The 16,606-nt window shown below is 34.5% G+C and overlaps 1 protein-coding gene across 2 annotated transcripts in view; it reads right to left on the bottom strand.

The window, feature by feature from the left end:
* Window positions 1–1,972: 1,972 nt before the first annotated feature.
* Window positions 1,973–16,606, bottom strand: part of LOC145315755 (ATP-binding cassette sub-family C member 4-like) — a 35,984-nt gene continuing 21,350 nt past the window's right edge. For both annotated transcript variants that reach the window (XM_080155806.1, XM_080155807.1), the window contains exons 22-38: window positions 16,471–16,546; window positions 16,132–16,255; window positions 15,300–15,355; window positions 14,243–14,334; window positions 13,747–13,788; window positions 12,992–13,242; window positions 9,193–9,272; window positions 8,277–8,392; window positions 7,736–7,855; window positions 6,963–7,108; window positions 6,279–6,367; window positions 5,841–5,972; window positions 5,190–5,423; window positions 4,230–4,442; window positions 3,443–3,528; window positions 2,812–2,899; window positions 1,973–2,137 (exon numbers count right to left, since the gene is read on the bottom strand). In XM_080155806.1, the coding sequence (XP_080011932.1) occupies window positions 1,979–2,137; window positions 2,812–2,899; window positions 3,443–3,528; window positions 4,230–4,442; window positions 5,190–5,423; window positions 5,841–5,972; window positions 6,279–6,367; window positions 6,963–7,108; window positions 7,736–7,855; window positions 8,277–8,392; window positions 9,193–9,272; window positions 12,992–13,242; window positions 13,747–13,788; window positions 14,243–14,334; window positions 15,300–15,355; window positions 16,132–16,255; window positions 16,471–16,546 (2,104 nt within the window). In that variant the 3' untranslated portion in view covers window positions 1,973–1,978. The remainder of the gene's footprint in view (window positions 2,138–2,811; window positions 2,900–3,442; window positions 3,529–4,229; window positions 4,443–5,189; window positions 5,424–5,840; window positions 5,973–6,278; window positions 6,368–6,962; window positions 7,109–7,735; window positions 7,856–8,276; window positions 8,393–9,192; window positions 9,273–12,991; window positions 13,243–13,746; window positions 13,789–14,242; window positions 14,335–15,299; window positions 15,356–16,131; window positions 16,256–16,470; window positions 16,547–16,606) is intronic.

Below are 16,606 nucleotides of genomic sequence, written 5' to 3' on the forward strand. Positions count from 1 at the left end.
TTAATTTACCTCTATTGCTTTTTTTCTACTCACGTTGGATAGGTATATTTTTCATAGTTGAATAACACGAAATAAAAAAGTTTACTACTATCGAACACTTATCTAAAGTCAAATGTACAAAAAATTATAATTTAAAACTCTGTTTGAAAGAAAATTTAAAGTAAGATTACCTGGGTCATGTGAAAGCAACGAAGTTGCGGGTTTCATATTATTTTCACAGTAGCTTTTGAAAGGTTAAGTTAGGTTAGGTGATTGCCCCACAGGGTTAGGCAATTGGCCTCGCAGGGCTAGAGCCCCCTACAGTGGCAAGAAATAGGAGAAAAGCTACTGTGAAAATATAACGAAACCCGCAACTTCGTTTCCTTCACATGAGACAATTATTTTTTTATTATTGAAACATTATTGCTTAAAACTTTCTTATTTAAATGGATTTTCAGTATCTCTATTTTGCTAAAATTCTTTAATTTTCCTTTTCTTGTGGAAAAAATAAGATACTTTTATGGTTTTATCTACTAATTGTACATTGAACTGATTATAAATTAACAAAAAAACTCACAAAATTAAACATGATAAAAAAGTTAGAGTATAGTCCCTTTCGTGGCAACGCACCTTAAGGGGCGATTCTTCGTATTTTTCACAGTAGGTTTTCTCCTATTTCTAGCCCCTCTAACCCTGCGGGGCCAATTACCTAACCTTGTGTGACAATCACCTTACCCAATATAACCTATAAAAAAAACATTTTAAAAATCGCTCCTTAAGAGGCGTTGCCACGAAAGGGACTATTCTCAAAAGTTTTAATAACATATATAAAATAATTGCCCTTTTTGCTTATTTTATGTCCCAATAAATTCCGTTTTTATAATCATAGGATATTTTTAAATAAAAGATTGAGACATTATGATTACTAAAACCAACACATCACAGAATGATATCACGTATGAACCGGGATGATATTTCTTCTATGATTTAATTTTTTTAATATTATACTTTCTTTCAAATCATGATCAAAATTATACGAGGTCTATCATTCCTATTTACTTATTTTCTAATAAAAATACAATCTTGTCCTAAAGAAGCCTTATAAAGGTTTGTTGAAAGAACAAAGTTCCGGTATGGAAGACCTTCTTAAAGTTGGAAGGATATTGCACCTGCTGAGGATAACTTTCCCGTAATTTTGAAAAAAATTCTTCTACATAAGGGGGGGGGGTTTAATGCAACCATCTCGTAATCAATGATTAAATGGCACTTGGAATTCGAATTTCGATCTGTAATTTTTCATGAGTAATCCTTGGTAGGTCTATTTTCCCTAAATCGAACAAAAAGTTGGAAAAGTAACTGCAGGCGGCTCAGCCGTTTAGCCGTCTTTTGCCTATTTTCAGGGCAAATTCATCATTAATTACGTAGGAATCAACTTTTAAAAACATATTTTTGGTTTAATTCATGTTAAATGATAGCAATAACCATTTTTAAAGTTTCTAGTACCAACAGCTACCGGCTAGAACCGTTTGATAAGGTTTTTGAGCGACAAAAAGTGTTATGTGGAGATAGGTTTCGTGACTAATATGCTCTTAAATTTGGCAAAACGGCTGAGCCGCCAGCCGTTAACCGTTATTTTTCCAACTTTTTGTTCGATTCAGGGAAAATAGACCTACCAAGGATTATTCATGCAAAATTTCAGATGCAAACTCGAATTCTAAGTGCCATTTAATCACTGATTACGAGATGGTTGCATTAAAAAAAAACCCTTAATCTGCAAGTGCCCTATCATTAACCCAAATTGCTTTCTTTTCAGGAATTGCTTAAGTACTATAAATACATAAATTTGACTATTCTAATTTTCATGTAAAAACTTTCCAAGTGCTTTTCTGCAAATCAGTCCTTAAATTACATATGGCTGAAAATAACAAGGAGGTTAATCATCATATTTAGATATTTCGATCTAATTTTCAACATCTATTAATGATGATGAAGCCTCAATCTATACTAGGTTTTCATTTTCTTGTTTTCTTATTTGCTGCGCTAGTTTCGCCATGTCGGTCAACTTGTTCTTGCTCTCTTCTCCTGTCTGAGCAACCAGCTCGGTTAGGACCCCATCAGGGTTCAGTAGTAGCTCGTAGGGCTCGTCAAATTCAATAACCTATAATAATATACAATTTTTAGTTCAAAACTATTTCAGAACAATAAATAATCGACATTACAGTGCAGTGGTATATATAGTATATCTCCCCCAAAAAAATAACCTTTTGACAAATTAAAAGGTTCGGGATTTTTTTTATAGTTGGTTTTGGTAAATCTCTTGGTGCAGGATATAATCATTTTCTGTAATACGATGCTATAGTAGATATTTACTGCATAGTATAAAAAGACAACTTTCCGTGGATGGTAAAATGAAAAATTATTAGATTAATTGGCCCATGCCAACAAAACTTGTATTAAAGGGGGGTGGGATGTGGTGACTCGTAACACAACATACCAAAATTATTTTTGGCGGCGGAAAATGGCGGTAAACGGCGGAAGCGGCGGTCCCACCGCCGTTTTTTTTTAAGATACCAAAACTTGGGGTAATTATTGACACAAACAAAAAGATTTTACTCAATTATTTCTAAAACTAAGGGAGAAGCACCCAAAATAAAATTGTCCCCACATTTCCCCCCCCCCCCCATGCTATTTTTGTTTTGTTATTCGTGGAAAATTGTGTGTACAATGAAGCTGACCTCTCCTGTAAAAATTGCTTTAAAACTATCAATAACTAGTATAAAGCTTTCCAGTCGCTATAAAAGAATAAGTATAATATACAGAATATCAGTTTACCTTTCCATCAGATAGAACAATTATTCTGTCTGAATCCATGATGGTGTGAAGACGATGGGCAATGGTTAACACTGTACAATTACGGAATCTAAATATATATGGACAATGGTTAACACTGTACAATTACGGAATCTAAATATATATAGACAATGGTTAACACTGTACAGTTACGGAATCTAAATAAATATTGACAATATCTAACACTGTACAATTACGGAATCTAAATATATAAATTTCTAACCTAACAACAGTTTAAAACTTTTTTCTAAGTTTTTTTGTCAATTATTTGTAATTTTTGATATTTTCACTATGTTTGATGTTAATAAATAAGACACCAATCAATTACAATATTTTATTTATTTTTTTAATTGAACAATATTACCTGATTTAAAAAAGTCATTTATGTATTTTAATCTTCTAGAATTTTTCTAAATGTATCATGAGACATTACCCGCTTTCAGGTAAAATCTTTTTAGTACTAAAACTATTCTGAATCATAATCCCTTCTATTTTCAAAACTTGTTTCAATAGTCCTTTCAGGCTGCTTACAGCATATTCAACGAAATATTCTGGTCTGTCTAGTACTCTTCTCAACTTATGATTAGTCTGTTACAAATGATATAAAATTCACCTGGTTCTAATTTGTTCTTGAATAAGTTGATCTGTCCTAGGATCAACATTTGCTGTGGCTTCATCTAGGACTAGGATCTTGTTTTCCCTGCACAATTTCATCAATATTTCATTTGGTTTTTTGGATCATGGAAAGAAAACGAAGTATCGGGTTTCGTCATATGTTCACCGTAGCTTTTGATAGGGTTTTTAGGTTAGGTAAATGTTAATATATATTATACCAGCGGCTTTGCCCCTAGCCTCTAGGGGCTTTGCCCAAATAGGTGATAAAAAAAATTAAGGTGAAATTTGTAAAAGGACCAGGGAAATCTAGAGTAAAAAAAATAGGACAAAGGAAATCTTCTGCAAAAAAAGGACCAAGGAAATCTTTTGCAAAAAAAAATTTTAAAAAAAGGACGAAGGAAAGTTTTTGGTGGGGTTGGGGATGTCCCAACCCCAAGAAAATAGCCTAAAACCACCACAGGACCAGTAGGTATATACCCTGAAGAGTAGAATCCAATCGGTTCAGTGGTTACCGAGATCTTAAGCTTCAGACGGACGGACGGACAGACAGACATCAAGCTACTTTGTATTATTGATATGACTCCTTCTTGACTAATACTTTGTGCATAAAAGTATCAACATTAGTTTGTTTTACAATGATTCTTAGGGTTATCTGATATAAAACTTAACGAAAATTCTTAATCTGTATTTATTGCACTATTTATCGACAATTTTAACCTTCTTACATTATTGCGCTTTACAATTAATTTTCATTTGTCAAAATTTTGAGACATTGAAGTAATTTTCCTGAGAACAGCTCTGGCAAGACAGACAAGCTGACGCTGACCAACAGAGAAGTTGAGGCCTCCCTCACTCATCTCCGTTTCCAGACCATCCTTCAGATCAGACACAGCCTCGGCTAGATGCACCTCACGGAGAACATTCCACACCACGTCGTCGGAAAACTCGTCGAACGGGTCCAGATTTCGTCGGAGGGATCCGGTAAACAGCAGCGGGTCCTTAAAAAATAGATTCACAATATTCTTCTGTTAAGTTTCTGGGGCTTTCCCTAACAGTGCAAAGTTTTTTTGGCCTATAAATATCTGTAATTGCCAAGAAATATATCCTCATTCGTCCTCAAATCATATAACTGGCTTGAATAGCTTAGCCAAAGCAAGCATGCGTTGATGGTTTAATAAAAAAATATGACAAACAATTAAAAGGTTTTATTTTAGTGTTTGTGTTTTGATATTACTTTTTTAAAAACTAGCGGCTACGACCCTATAGTCCTCTAGGGCACTTGAGAAGAGGGGAGTTGAATTCCAACAGCCATTTTTTTAAAATAAGTTTTAAAAAGAAAACGTTAAAAAAATTGGGAGGGGGTAATTTTTTCTAAGTGCGATTTCTATGTTGCGTTTTTTGTGATTTCTCTTAGGAGGGTGGTGGTACCCTCCCCTAAAACAGTTAGAAACCTTCCCAGGACCTATGAGGAGCTATCCTGTTAAGGAGAACCCGATCGGTTCAGCGAATAGTGAGATCCTTCGGTACAGACAAACAGACAGACATCTTGTTACTTTATTATAAGTATGATCATAGAAAGAAAACGAAGTAGCGGGTTTCGTCGTATTTTCACAGTAGCTTTTGATGAGTTAGGTAAAAGTTAATTATTGCCCCGTTGGGATAAAGCCTCCCGCAGGGGATAGAAATAGGAGAAAAACTACTGTGAAAATAAGTCTTCTTTCCATTATCCAAAAAAATGGTAATACCTGAGGAATAATAGAAATAGCTGAGCGTAGATTATCAAGCCCTATTTTGAGAACATCTACTCCGTCAATGACAATACTGCCTGTGGGCTCTGCCAGGCGAAACAGAGCTGTGATCATGCTGGACTTGCCAGCTCCTGTCCGACCAACTATTCCAATCTTCTCGCATGGTTTGGTCTTCAGATTGAGGCCTTTCAGTACCAATGGTTCTGTTTCTGCATACCTTAATTCTACATCCTAAATATTTGAATTGTATTTGCAACTAAATGTACACCAATCAGTCAGGACCCAAAAGTGACCAATTGTGTTATCAAATTTTATGTCAGCGTCAGCCAATTACAATAGGAACTTTAAACGCAGGAATGTATTAATATTATGTTGATTAAGTGTTTGTTACCTGTAGGCTAGCTAGATAAATTGATATAATTCCCCAATGACGATACACAAAATTACCCCTTGTGTAGATTAAAATTAATAGTTGAAATGAATCAACCAATCAAAATTTATTAAAGTCCACAAAGTTGTTGAGTCAATGAATACGAAAACGTTATTATAAAGTTTAAACTTTGGGGACTAGTTAAATAAATAGCCTACTGTCCCCTCTCTCTTTGAAACTGACATGTACTAGACCCTCCAAGTCATGATAAGAATTACCTTAAATTCAATGACTCCCTCGCTTGGCCAGACATGTGGAGGAGGTTCTGTTTCTGGTATCTGTGCTGGTGACTCCTGCTCCAGCTCACTGTACTCACGTACTCTTTCAACACTGGTCATCAGATTCTCAACCTATATATAAAAAGTTACGACCTTTTACTCTTGGTAACAATTATTGTATAATTGCTACACTTTCTAAATTGTACGTAACTGTTACGGGAATCATAAAGCAAAACTTGAAATTGATAAAACGATTTTTACTTGCCTAAATTAACAATAGGAGCTATCCGTTACGGACAGATGTACGGACGGCATACCCTTATTTACGTCGCTTTTAAAATGTTCTAGGTTGTGTGTTGGAGGTAGGTGAATTTTGAGTATGTTAGTAGCCAAAATATACATATGTATTTGCTGGATCTAAATTTCTGTAGGTATTACCTCTGCAGATTGTCTGACCCCCCATTGCAGCATACCAGTCAACATGATACAGTTTGAAATGGCCAGGCCAACGTCACCTCCGTCTATACCTACAAATTTATAGTTTAAAAGCCAACCAAAATATAGCGACAAATTAACTTCTAAAAATTGTATATCCTATCCTATTATATAAAGTACTAAGGTTTTTTGTTTATAGCGAAAGATCTCGCTAACCACTGAACCTATATGGTTCTCCTTTAGAGGGAAGCTTTGTATAGGCTCTGAGATGGTTTTAGGCTATTTTATTGTTATAAATAAGTCTGGGTATGGTTTTAAGCTATTTTTCTTTCCTGCTTTATTTCTTCTAGATACTAGGGGCGCTGCCGCTAGTAATCCTTATAAAGTAGTAAGCTTTTTTTAAAATTACAGCGAAAGTTCTATCTAACCGTTAAACCGTTGTGTCTCCTTTACAGTGACGCTTTTTACGCTTTTTATAGGATGGTTTCTAATTATTTTATGATCTCCAAACAACTCTTTGTGGGTAAGGTACGGAACAGGGTGGGTTTGTACCAACCCATAAGTACATGAAAACATTTTTGAAAGCCATTCCATTTAATTTTTATTAACAAAGGAAATGGCAGATAAACCAGAGGCGACCTTAGTCAAATTAAACAGTTGAAGCGCCACTGATAAAAAAATACTTACTTCCTCCAAGTATAAGAAAGCTGAAGACAGTGATAGCCAGGTATACAACAACAATCCAGTCCAGCCAGACTCCAAACCACCTGGTGCCAGAAATGAAGGCATACCAGGTGGAGGTGTGGACATCCTGCACGCGGTCAAACTCTTGTCTAAATTTTAAAATAAAATTTAACAATGATCTATAGTAACTTGCTATTATTTTGAGCTTAAAAAGGCATTTCTTGTCTCTTGTTCCCTCGCTCTGTTATGTTTTTTATCCAAGTATTTTTCTACTTCATTGGCACAATATGGAAAATTGCAGTTATATTTAAAATTCTGACACAAATAATACCTACCACAAAACGTACTTAGCTATTTTATGTTTACCAGCCACAATCGGAATCTCAGACAAGAGCCGTGCAATCATAGAGTTGGTTTTCTAATACTGTTGTCAGTTCTTATCTAGTTCTTAGATAAACGTGGATAATGTACCAGGGAAAAATTGTTTTCAACATAGGTTGCTGACATGGACATCATTTATTAGTCAGTTCGTTCATACATTAGGAGGGGAGGGGGTGGATGGAGTTCGTTATTTTAGCCAGCTACGAATTTCACTTTATTAGAGTACAAGATAATCTGGTGTAAGTTCCAAGTAATAATAGATCTATTCCAGCTCTCCGTGAGGAGAAAACGACCAAAACTTCTAAATCCAAAGGCCTAATCTTGCATGGTTGACAAAAGATTAGTGACTGTCTGAAGCAAAGTATCTTCGAAAGGACTGAAAAGATTGACTATACCTGAGCATCTCTTGTGCAGAGAAGGCACGGATAGTGGTGAGTCCTTGCAGGGTTGTAGACAGCTGAGAGAATACTGGAGATCTTGAAACACCTTCAATCCTTTTTATATCTCGAGCAGACCTGAATTTTGTTTATTATCGGATTAATTTATGACAATTCGTATTGCTTTACAAATATAAAATTCTATTTATGAAAACCACGAGCCTTTCTTTAATTATAAAATCTCAGTAAAAATGACCAATAAACATAAAATGTTGTTTTTCTTCAATTTCACTATTAAGAATAAATGTATTATTTTTCACTATGGGTGTTATTATATAATATTCAGGTTTATGAGCCATACAAAAAAAGGTATTATCGATGAATATTTGTTGGGCCTGAGTGGCCCATAAATCCAGGCTAACAAATCAGGGATTAATTTTGTGTGTTTTTGTTTCATGGAAAAATGTCTACAATTTGATTTTTCAGTATGGCTGAGAACCGGTTCTAATCCAGTGGATATTAATCGGTTTCAATCCATACTGGAGACATTATTACTAACCTCATATAAAATCTTCTAAGTAATACAAAAATAACAGCTAGAACAAGAGTAGGTAACATTATCCAGGGTCTCACAGCAAATATCACCGCCATAATTCCACAAATATTCAGGAAAATCTTTACAAATGGAAAACAAATATTATTAAAGGTTTATCTTTATTATTGAATTACATTTTGTGGTTTTAAACTTCTAGAAATCATGATGTTGGACATAATGTCGAAGAAAAAAATCGTCCATATTAAATAAGGAACTTCTAGCAGACGAAGATATAGGGGGGGGGGGAAGTTCTGCGTAAACAGTGAGTATAGGCTTTATCTTTGGACTGAGAAGATAGGTTATTAGGGATAAAATCATTCTTATATGATGAATTTCCTCCAGATTTAAGATTTTTTGGATAGGCCTCCAGGTTCCGGAGCTCCAGGCCTCCAGGTGGTCTCTGTACAGGTAAAAATTAAAAATAAGATTTTTTTTAAGAGTTAGAGATTAACTTATAAAACAAAATATGCTTCTTTTTGATTGTTATTCACATATGATATTTAAAGAAAAAAACATACATATTTTGTCTCATAAGCTGACATTTCACTCTTTAAAATAAATTTTTTTTTCATAATTACCTGTACAGAGACCACCTGGAGGCCTGGAGCTCCGGAACCTGGAGACCTATCCAAAAAATCTTAAATCTGGGGAAATTCATATACAATCATATGAGTCAATCATACAAAAATAGTGACAAAATTTGGAAACTAATGAAATTTTCCCAGGCAAAAAAAATGCTTTATCCTAAGATATTCAACTGCTTATTGCTGACTTATTTTATGGATTAAATGAGAACAAACTGCACTTTCTGACCAATAATGTGTTTGGATTGTCCATTTAGACCTCCTATATTTATTACTTTCTAAATCAAAATAATTACCGTAAATGCATCAAAAAATGCGGGTGGAAGAAGTTCATCCATTGAGCCAACATCTTTGGAAAAACGATTCAAGATACGACCTAAAATAAATAATAATTATAAACTAATTTCTCGTATTCATTCGAATCCGGTGGATAGGAACCGGTTCTCATCCATACGAAAAAACTATGTCTAGCATCGTATTATATCCAGTTTTCTACGAATATAGAAATGTACAATCATAAGATTAAAACCAGTTTTTTTAGCCGGTGCCTTCGGCACCAAGGGCTATTCATTCGAATCCGGTGGATAGGAACCGGTTCTCATCCATACGAAAAAACTATGTCTAGCATCGTATTATATCCAGTTTTCTACGAATATAGAAATGTACAATCATAAGATTAAAACCAGTTTTTTTTAGCCGGTGCCTTCGGCACCAAGGGCTAAAAAAACTAGATTTAATCAAGATTTAATATTACCCCCTCGAAGTTTTTAATCTCACGAATGGCAGAACTTTGTGATATACAGACTGGCCAGCCAATTTTGAAAATAAAAAACGTACATGACGTACACAAAAAAAATACGTTACGTACATAAAAAAAGTAAAAAAACGTACAAAAACGTACATTCCTAATAAAAATAAGTTAAATAATTTCCTAGTTACCTATTATCAATACATTTAAGTCTACTAGCAGCTACCTGTAAAGGAGAACCATAGCGAACTGACAGACACAAGATATCCTATTACTCTATTCAAAAGAACTAGCGTCTACGCTCCTAAAGGCCTCTAGGGGCACTTGAGGAGGGGAGAGTTGAATTCAATAAAAAAAAACATGGATGACAACATACATAAGTAGCGAAGCTCAAAAGTTTATTTAACTTAAAATCGCAATTAAAATTCATTTTTGGGGGGAGGAGGTAGTTTTTTTTCTAAAGTCAATTTCTCTTGGGAGGGAGGATGGTGATACTCTTCCCCAAAATAGTTATAAAACTTCCAAAAACCTATGAGAAGCTATCCTGTTAAGGAGAACCATATCGGTTCCGTGGTTAACGAGATTCTTTGGTTCAAACAAACAGACATTCTGTTATTATGTACAAAGTATATCCTATTATAAGGACCAGCGACTACGCCCTTAGAGGCCTCTAGAGGAACTTGATTAGGGGGGGGGGAGTTGAATTCAAAAACCCATTTTTTTTATTTAAAAATAAAAAGTAAAAAACAAGGATGACAACATCCTTAAGTAGCGAAGCTCAAAAGTTATGGATGGAAATCTGGGAACTATATAAGCTATAGAGTAGTGTCGTAAAAAATAAGCATTTAACTTATTTAAATAAATCACAAAACCTTTTAAAAATATATAATAACGTGAAAATCTAGGAATAAATTCAGCCCCCCAACCAATAAGCAAATCTCAATGAAATTTAGTGGAAGTATTAAGAATGAAAACTAATACAATCCCTGAAAATTACAACCGTCTATCAGGAATATGAGTTGTGAAAATCACAAAAACCTATACATCTAGGAATCGATCTAGCACTGCAACAAATAGACAAACCTTAAAGAAACTTTTTGAAAATATTTAGAATGTGAATTTATTTATTCCCTGAAAATTTCAGCCGTCTATCTTGAATAGTAGTCGAGAAAACCATGAAAAAAATAAAATCTAGGAATAGATCTAGCACCCAACCAAAAGGCAAATCTCAATGAAAATATGTAGAATGTGAACTTATTCAATCAAAAAACAGGAGCCGAGAAAATCACGTTTCTCCGATAGCATAACGGACTGACAAAGTGATTATAGAGTAGCTTCGCTAATAATTTTTTTAGTGAGGGAAGGGGGAGTAGACCACCCCCATTTCTGATTTCAATTTTAAAAAGAAAGAAAAAATAGGGGAAGGGTTGTGATTTTTTTCTAAGAGTAGTTTCTCTTGGGAGGGTGGTTGTACCCTCTCCCAGGACCTATGAGAAGCTACCCTGTAAAAGAGAACCATATCGGTTTAGCGGTTAGCGAGAACCTTCGGTACAAATAAACTGACAGAGAGACATACATCCTGTTATTACGTACTTAGTATATTCTATTAAATAAAGTAGTAAGTTTTTTGTCTGATGCTTAAGATTTTCATAACTACTTCACACAGTTACCGAGATGGTTTTAGGCTATTTTTCTACCATTTTGAATACAGGTTCTTGAAGGGATATGGAAGGACAGAGAAAATAGCCTACAACCTCACAAAGATCATGTCGGTTCAGCAGTTAACGAGATTCTTTGTTACAGAAAAAAAAGGATATATAGGATAAACATATAATAGGATATAGGGTTATTTTGTCTATTGCTAAAGATCTCAGAAAATACTAGTCTTTAATACAAAGTAAATCAATGCCTGTCTGTCTAAAGCTTAAGATCTTGGTAACCACTGAACAGATTGGGTTCTAATCTTCAGGGAATATATCTACTAGTCCTGTGGTAGTTTTAGGCTATTTTCTTAGAGTGTGGGAAACCCAACCCCCCCCCCCCCCCAAAAAAAAAAAATCAACCACCCCTCAATTTATTTTTGTAAACTAATGCAAATCAGCGGGGTGGGGGAACCCCCACCGCACCCTGGGGCGAAGCCTAAATGAAAAAAATAATCACAATCTTTTTTTATATTTTTTTTGTGACAAATTTCCAACAAACGATTCTATAAAAGAGGGATACGAAGCCTCTAATCCTAGTAGAAAGTAAAAAGCTTTAAGTGTCCCTCCCCCAAAGAAAATAGCAAAAACCATCACAGGACTATTAGGTATATTCCATGAAGAGTAGAGCACAATAGGTTCAGTGGTTACTGAGATATTAAGCTTCTGATATACAGACGGACAAGCAGACGGACAGACATCATTCTACTTTGCATTATAGATAATATACTATTTTTGTAATACTTTTTGTACAAATACAAATAAATATACAAATACTTTTATACTTATATTTGATTCTTATTCTTTAAAAACTGAAGATACCAAAAAATAAGACTTCTTAATCCTACAATGTGCACCATATGATATCTCTGAAAATTTACCAAAGTATATAAAGAATTTGAAAAAAATTATCGTAAAATCTATTAAAGTAGCATGAAATGCGTTTAAACTTGAATCTAGTCAACTGCATATCTCTTTCTGTTCAATAGTTTAAACTATATCTATAGGACATATATTTCAAATCCATAAATTTAAACTGTAAGTTCTAATAACATATATGCATAATTTACATACATATTTTTGTTCTATGAAAATTGAAGATATTATTGAATTTATTTAAATAATACACCTATTGTTTTTGCAAAAATTTTCGTACAAAACATACAAATTACTTTTCTGCTAATATTTGATTCTTATTATTTTTAAAAAAACGTAAAACGTACAAAAATACAAATTTCAAAATACGTTACGTACACATATCAAAATAACGTCCAGAACGTACACAGATTCGATGCGTAACGTACAAAACGTACAAAAACGTACACTCTGGCCAGTCTGGATATAGTCTCTTTCGTGGCAACGCTCCTTAAGGGGCGATTCTTCGTGTTTTCACAGTAGCTTTTCTCCTATTTCTAGCCACTGCGGGGGGCTCTAACCCTGTAGGGCAATTACCTAACCCAATATAACCTAAAATAACCTATCAAAAGCCATTTTAAAAAGCCACGAAAGGGACTATTCCCGAACTTTGGGTTGTTGTATAATTTACAGTCCACCGTCCCCTTCCCCACTGATAAGTGATTAAATTCTTTTAGACATGTATATAGAATATAGAGTATCTTTGCTTTTAACAACAGTGTATAAACTGACCGACAGGATTCGTATCAAAGAATCTTGATGGAGCTCTGACAACCCTCATAAACATAGAATTGTGAAGTTTGACCGAGGCACGCATACACATTATAAAGAAGTACACAGTTCTGATCATAGATGTCACCACCAGAGCCAACACAATGGCCGCGTAGATGCCCAGGTTGAAGTAATGAGTTTTCTGATCCATCTCCTCTAGCTGGAATATTGTTTGGTTGGTTGGAGAGATGATTTCTACATCTTCAATTTCACTGAAATTGGTAAATATTAGTCATTTCTAGTCAAATTTATTAATAATTTTGCGCCCTTAAATAATTTGTTATCAGGAAGGAAGGGGACAATGGGCTGTTTATTACACTAGTTCCCAAAGTTTTTAATAACGTTTTCTTATTTGTTGGCTTAACAACCTTTGGGACTTTTAATGAATTTTGATTGGTAGATTCATTGAGTTAAGTGTCCAAATGTTTCAACCAATAATTGTAATCTACAAAAGAGGGAATTTTATTTTTATGTATCATCATTTGTGATGTACATCAATCTATCTGCCATTGTCTTATTCCTTTTAATCCCTGATTATTTTATAGTACCTTGATAATTTGAGTGATAATTTGGAACATCATTTAGGAAAAAATTAAGTAACTTCAGAGAGTAAAATGTTGGCAAATGTAGCCCCGCCCCCCCCCCCCCACTCATGAGGTTTTTGAACACCTGTATTTTTCATAAGAAATAATTGCAAAAAAATATTAAAAGCTTACCCGAAACTGTCAACAATAGGAGATGGTATATCATTTTCAATACTAAAATAAAATATTATATAAATGACTGTTTGTTCATCTTATTTCAATACATTCTAAATAATTTCTTTTTGAAGAATCTTTTTGTTCATTAAATAAAGTACTTCATGGAAACGTAAAATTCTGAGCCATTGAATTAAAGTTAACACTCTCTTGACAAATAATTTAAATAGACTTATACATATTTTCTCGTATTCATTCGAATCCGGTGGATAGGAACCGGTTCTCATCCATACGAAAAAACTATGTCTAGCATCGTATTATATCCAGTTTTCTACGAATATAGAAATGTACAATCACAAGATTAAAAATAGTTTTTTTTAGCCGGTGCCTTCGGCACCACGGGGCTAAAAAACTAGTTTTAATCTTATAATTGTACATTCTATATCCGCGGAAAGCCGTTTATAATACGATACGAGAAATAACTATTACAGGACTTACATTGAGCAATAAATACCTTTGATTTTTATTTTGAATTAAAAGTTGTATTCTCCTCTCCTCCTGAGTTGTCCAATAACTCATCCAAATATCAGATCCAGAATAAAGTGCCTACACAACAGATATTTATATTTTATATAATATATACCTTATTAGGTCGGGAGTCTCCTACAATTTCAAGTGATCATCTAGAGAACCAAAAAGCACCGTTCACTAGTATAGGTATGCAATACTCTAAAGCCCTCTGTAAGATATTAGGCAAAGTAACAGACAACCAACCCTTTGGATTAAACGGCCTGTGTCTGGAAATCGTAACTGTGCATTGTAATGAGTTGTTCTTTGTTTACAGGCCAAGGCCTTACCCCTACTCTTACTATTAGTGTCACGTGCCAGACATTGCAGCCGTAGTACCATTTTTAACAGCAAGTAGACAGGCTATTATTTAATAGTTGATAAAAGACAAGGTAGAAAAGGAAAAAAAGATAAAATGGAAAGGTGGAGGGCAGGGGCGTCCAAGCTTTTTATTTTGGGGGGTTAAAATTTTTTTTAAGAGGGGGGGAATTCGGTTTTGGGGGGGGGTAAAATGGCGCGCGAAGCGCGCCGCAAATTTTTTTTACCACCCCCAAAATTTTTACCCCGGGGGTAAAATTTGCTTGGGGGGGGTAATTACCCCCCCTGAAATCTGTTGGCAGGGGTAAAATTTGTTTACCCCCCCCAAAATTTACCCCCGGGGTAAAATTTTTGGGGGGGTAAGTTAAATTCTATCAAAAATTTAGTATTAAAAATGCGCACGAAGCGCGCAAAAATTTTTTTTGTTGGAGATTTTCTATTTTGGGGGGGGGGTATTTACCCCCCCAAAATTGTTTGGGGGGGGTAAATACCCCCTCCTAAATGGTTGGGGGTGCCTACGGCACCTAGGGTAGGGGTAAATTTTAAATGGGGGGGGGTAATCGCCCCATTACCCCCCCCCTTGGACGCCTATGGTGGAGGGTTAAAAATAGTTAAATGTCAAATTTTTAGAGAATAAACTTAATTACTTTAAGAACTGTAGAATAGCTTAATTCTTAAAAATTTACCTGGCAAACAATATTTATGAGAAACATAAAAATGACAGCACACATATTTCCACCACTCCTAAATCATTTATTTCAAAATAAAATTATCGGTTCAACCCTGTTCCAAAATATTCAAAATTCAATATTTGTTGTAACTATATAATTTATTTATAAAGTTTTCATTTTTTTTGTAGTAAATTGATGATTCCTACTGTATCCTTATATAAAAGTAACATGATCTGTGTATGTGTGTCTGTCTGAAGGATCTCCCTAACCGCTGGACTGATATGGTTTTCTTTTAAAATGTGCCTTCTTATAGGTCATGGTAAGGTTTATAACTATTTTGCGAGAGGGTACCACCAACCTCCGATGTGAAATCGCCCCTAGAAAAGAAATACAAAAAAAAAATATTTTAAAGTGCCACTAAAAACCTCCACTGGTCTAGAAATCATTTTAATGTGCCGCTAGAGGCCTCTTGGGGGGGGGGGGGTAGCCCCAAGTGTAAATATAGAAAAATGGATTCCAGGACAAAGGCAGGAGTCCAAAACGTTGGAGTGGACAAACGCAGGAGTGTTAAAATATTAATTTAATTAAGTATGTCTATTCAGATTAGGTTAGGTTAAGATATGAGGGTAGAAATAAGCCCCCCGCAGGGGTTAGGCATTTAAAAACCTATAACATGGTCTAAAATAGGTAAGGTTATGTTAAGTGTCCACTCCTGCGTTTGTCCTAGGACTGAAAAATGGAAATCAATATAATGCTGAATTTATGCAATAAATTTTTAAACATTTTTTTTTGTTATAAAGCATCTAGGTAACAATTTTAATATTTTTCATAATAATTTTATTTGAATTCCTGAAATAAGCCAGATAGACGGAGGCATTTATATTTCCAACACTCTTGTGTTCTTTCTCCTGGACAGGACCATCAGCTTTACCATTAGCTGCGCTACCATTCATTTCATGTTTCTTCTCATCCTTAATTAGTGTGCAAGCTTTTTATCACATCGTATTATTGACAGCTTTCCGCGGATATAAAAATGAAAGATAATATTTTTAATTCCAGTTTTGTTAGCCCCGAAGGGCCAAAGTCCTGGGCTAATAAAAGTGGTAGTAATACTTTGGTAGCGTACATACTTTTGGAGAAAGAAAGAGTTGAAGATTAGTTTATCTGTTATACATAAAGAACTTACCTTTGAAACACCATTAGATTTAATACTTGAAGCTACAGAAGATACCGAATGATTGGACAGGGTACGACAACGCTTTCTATTTACATTCATAATATTGTTTTTTTTTAAATAAAGCTCTTCTAAAATTTAGTATATC

This window comes from Acartia tonsa, chromosome 4, assembly GCF_053477335.1.
Source record: "Acartia tonsa isolate MP-2025a chromosome 4, ASM5347733v1, whole genome shotgun sequence".
NCBI lineage: Eukaryota > Metazoa > Arthropoda > Copepoda > Calanoida > Acartiidae > Acartia > Acartia tonsa.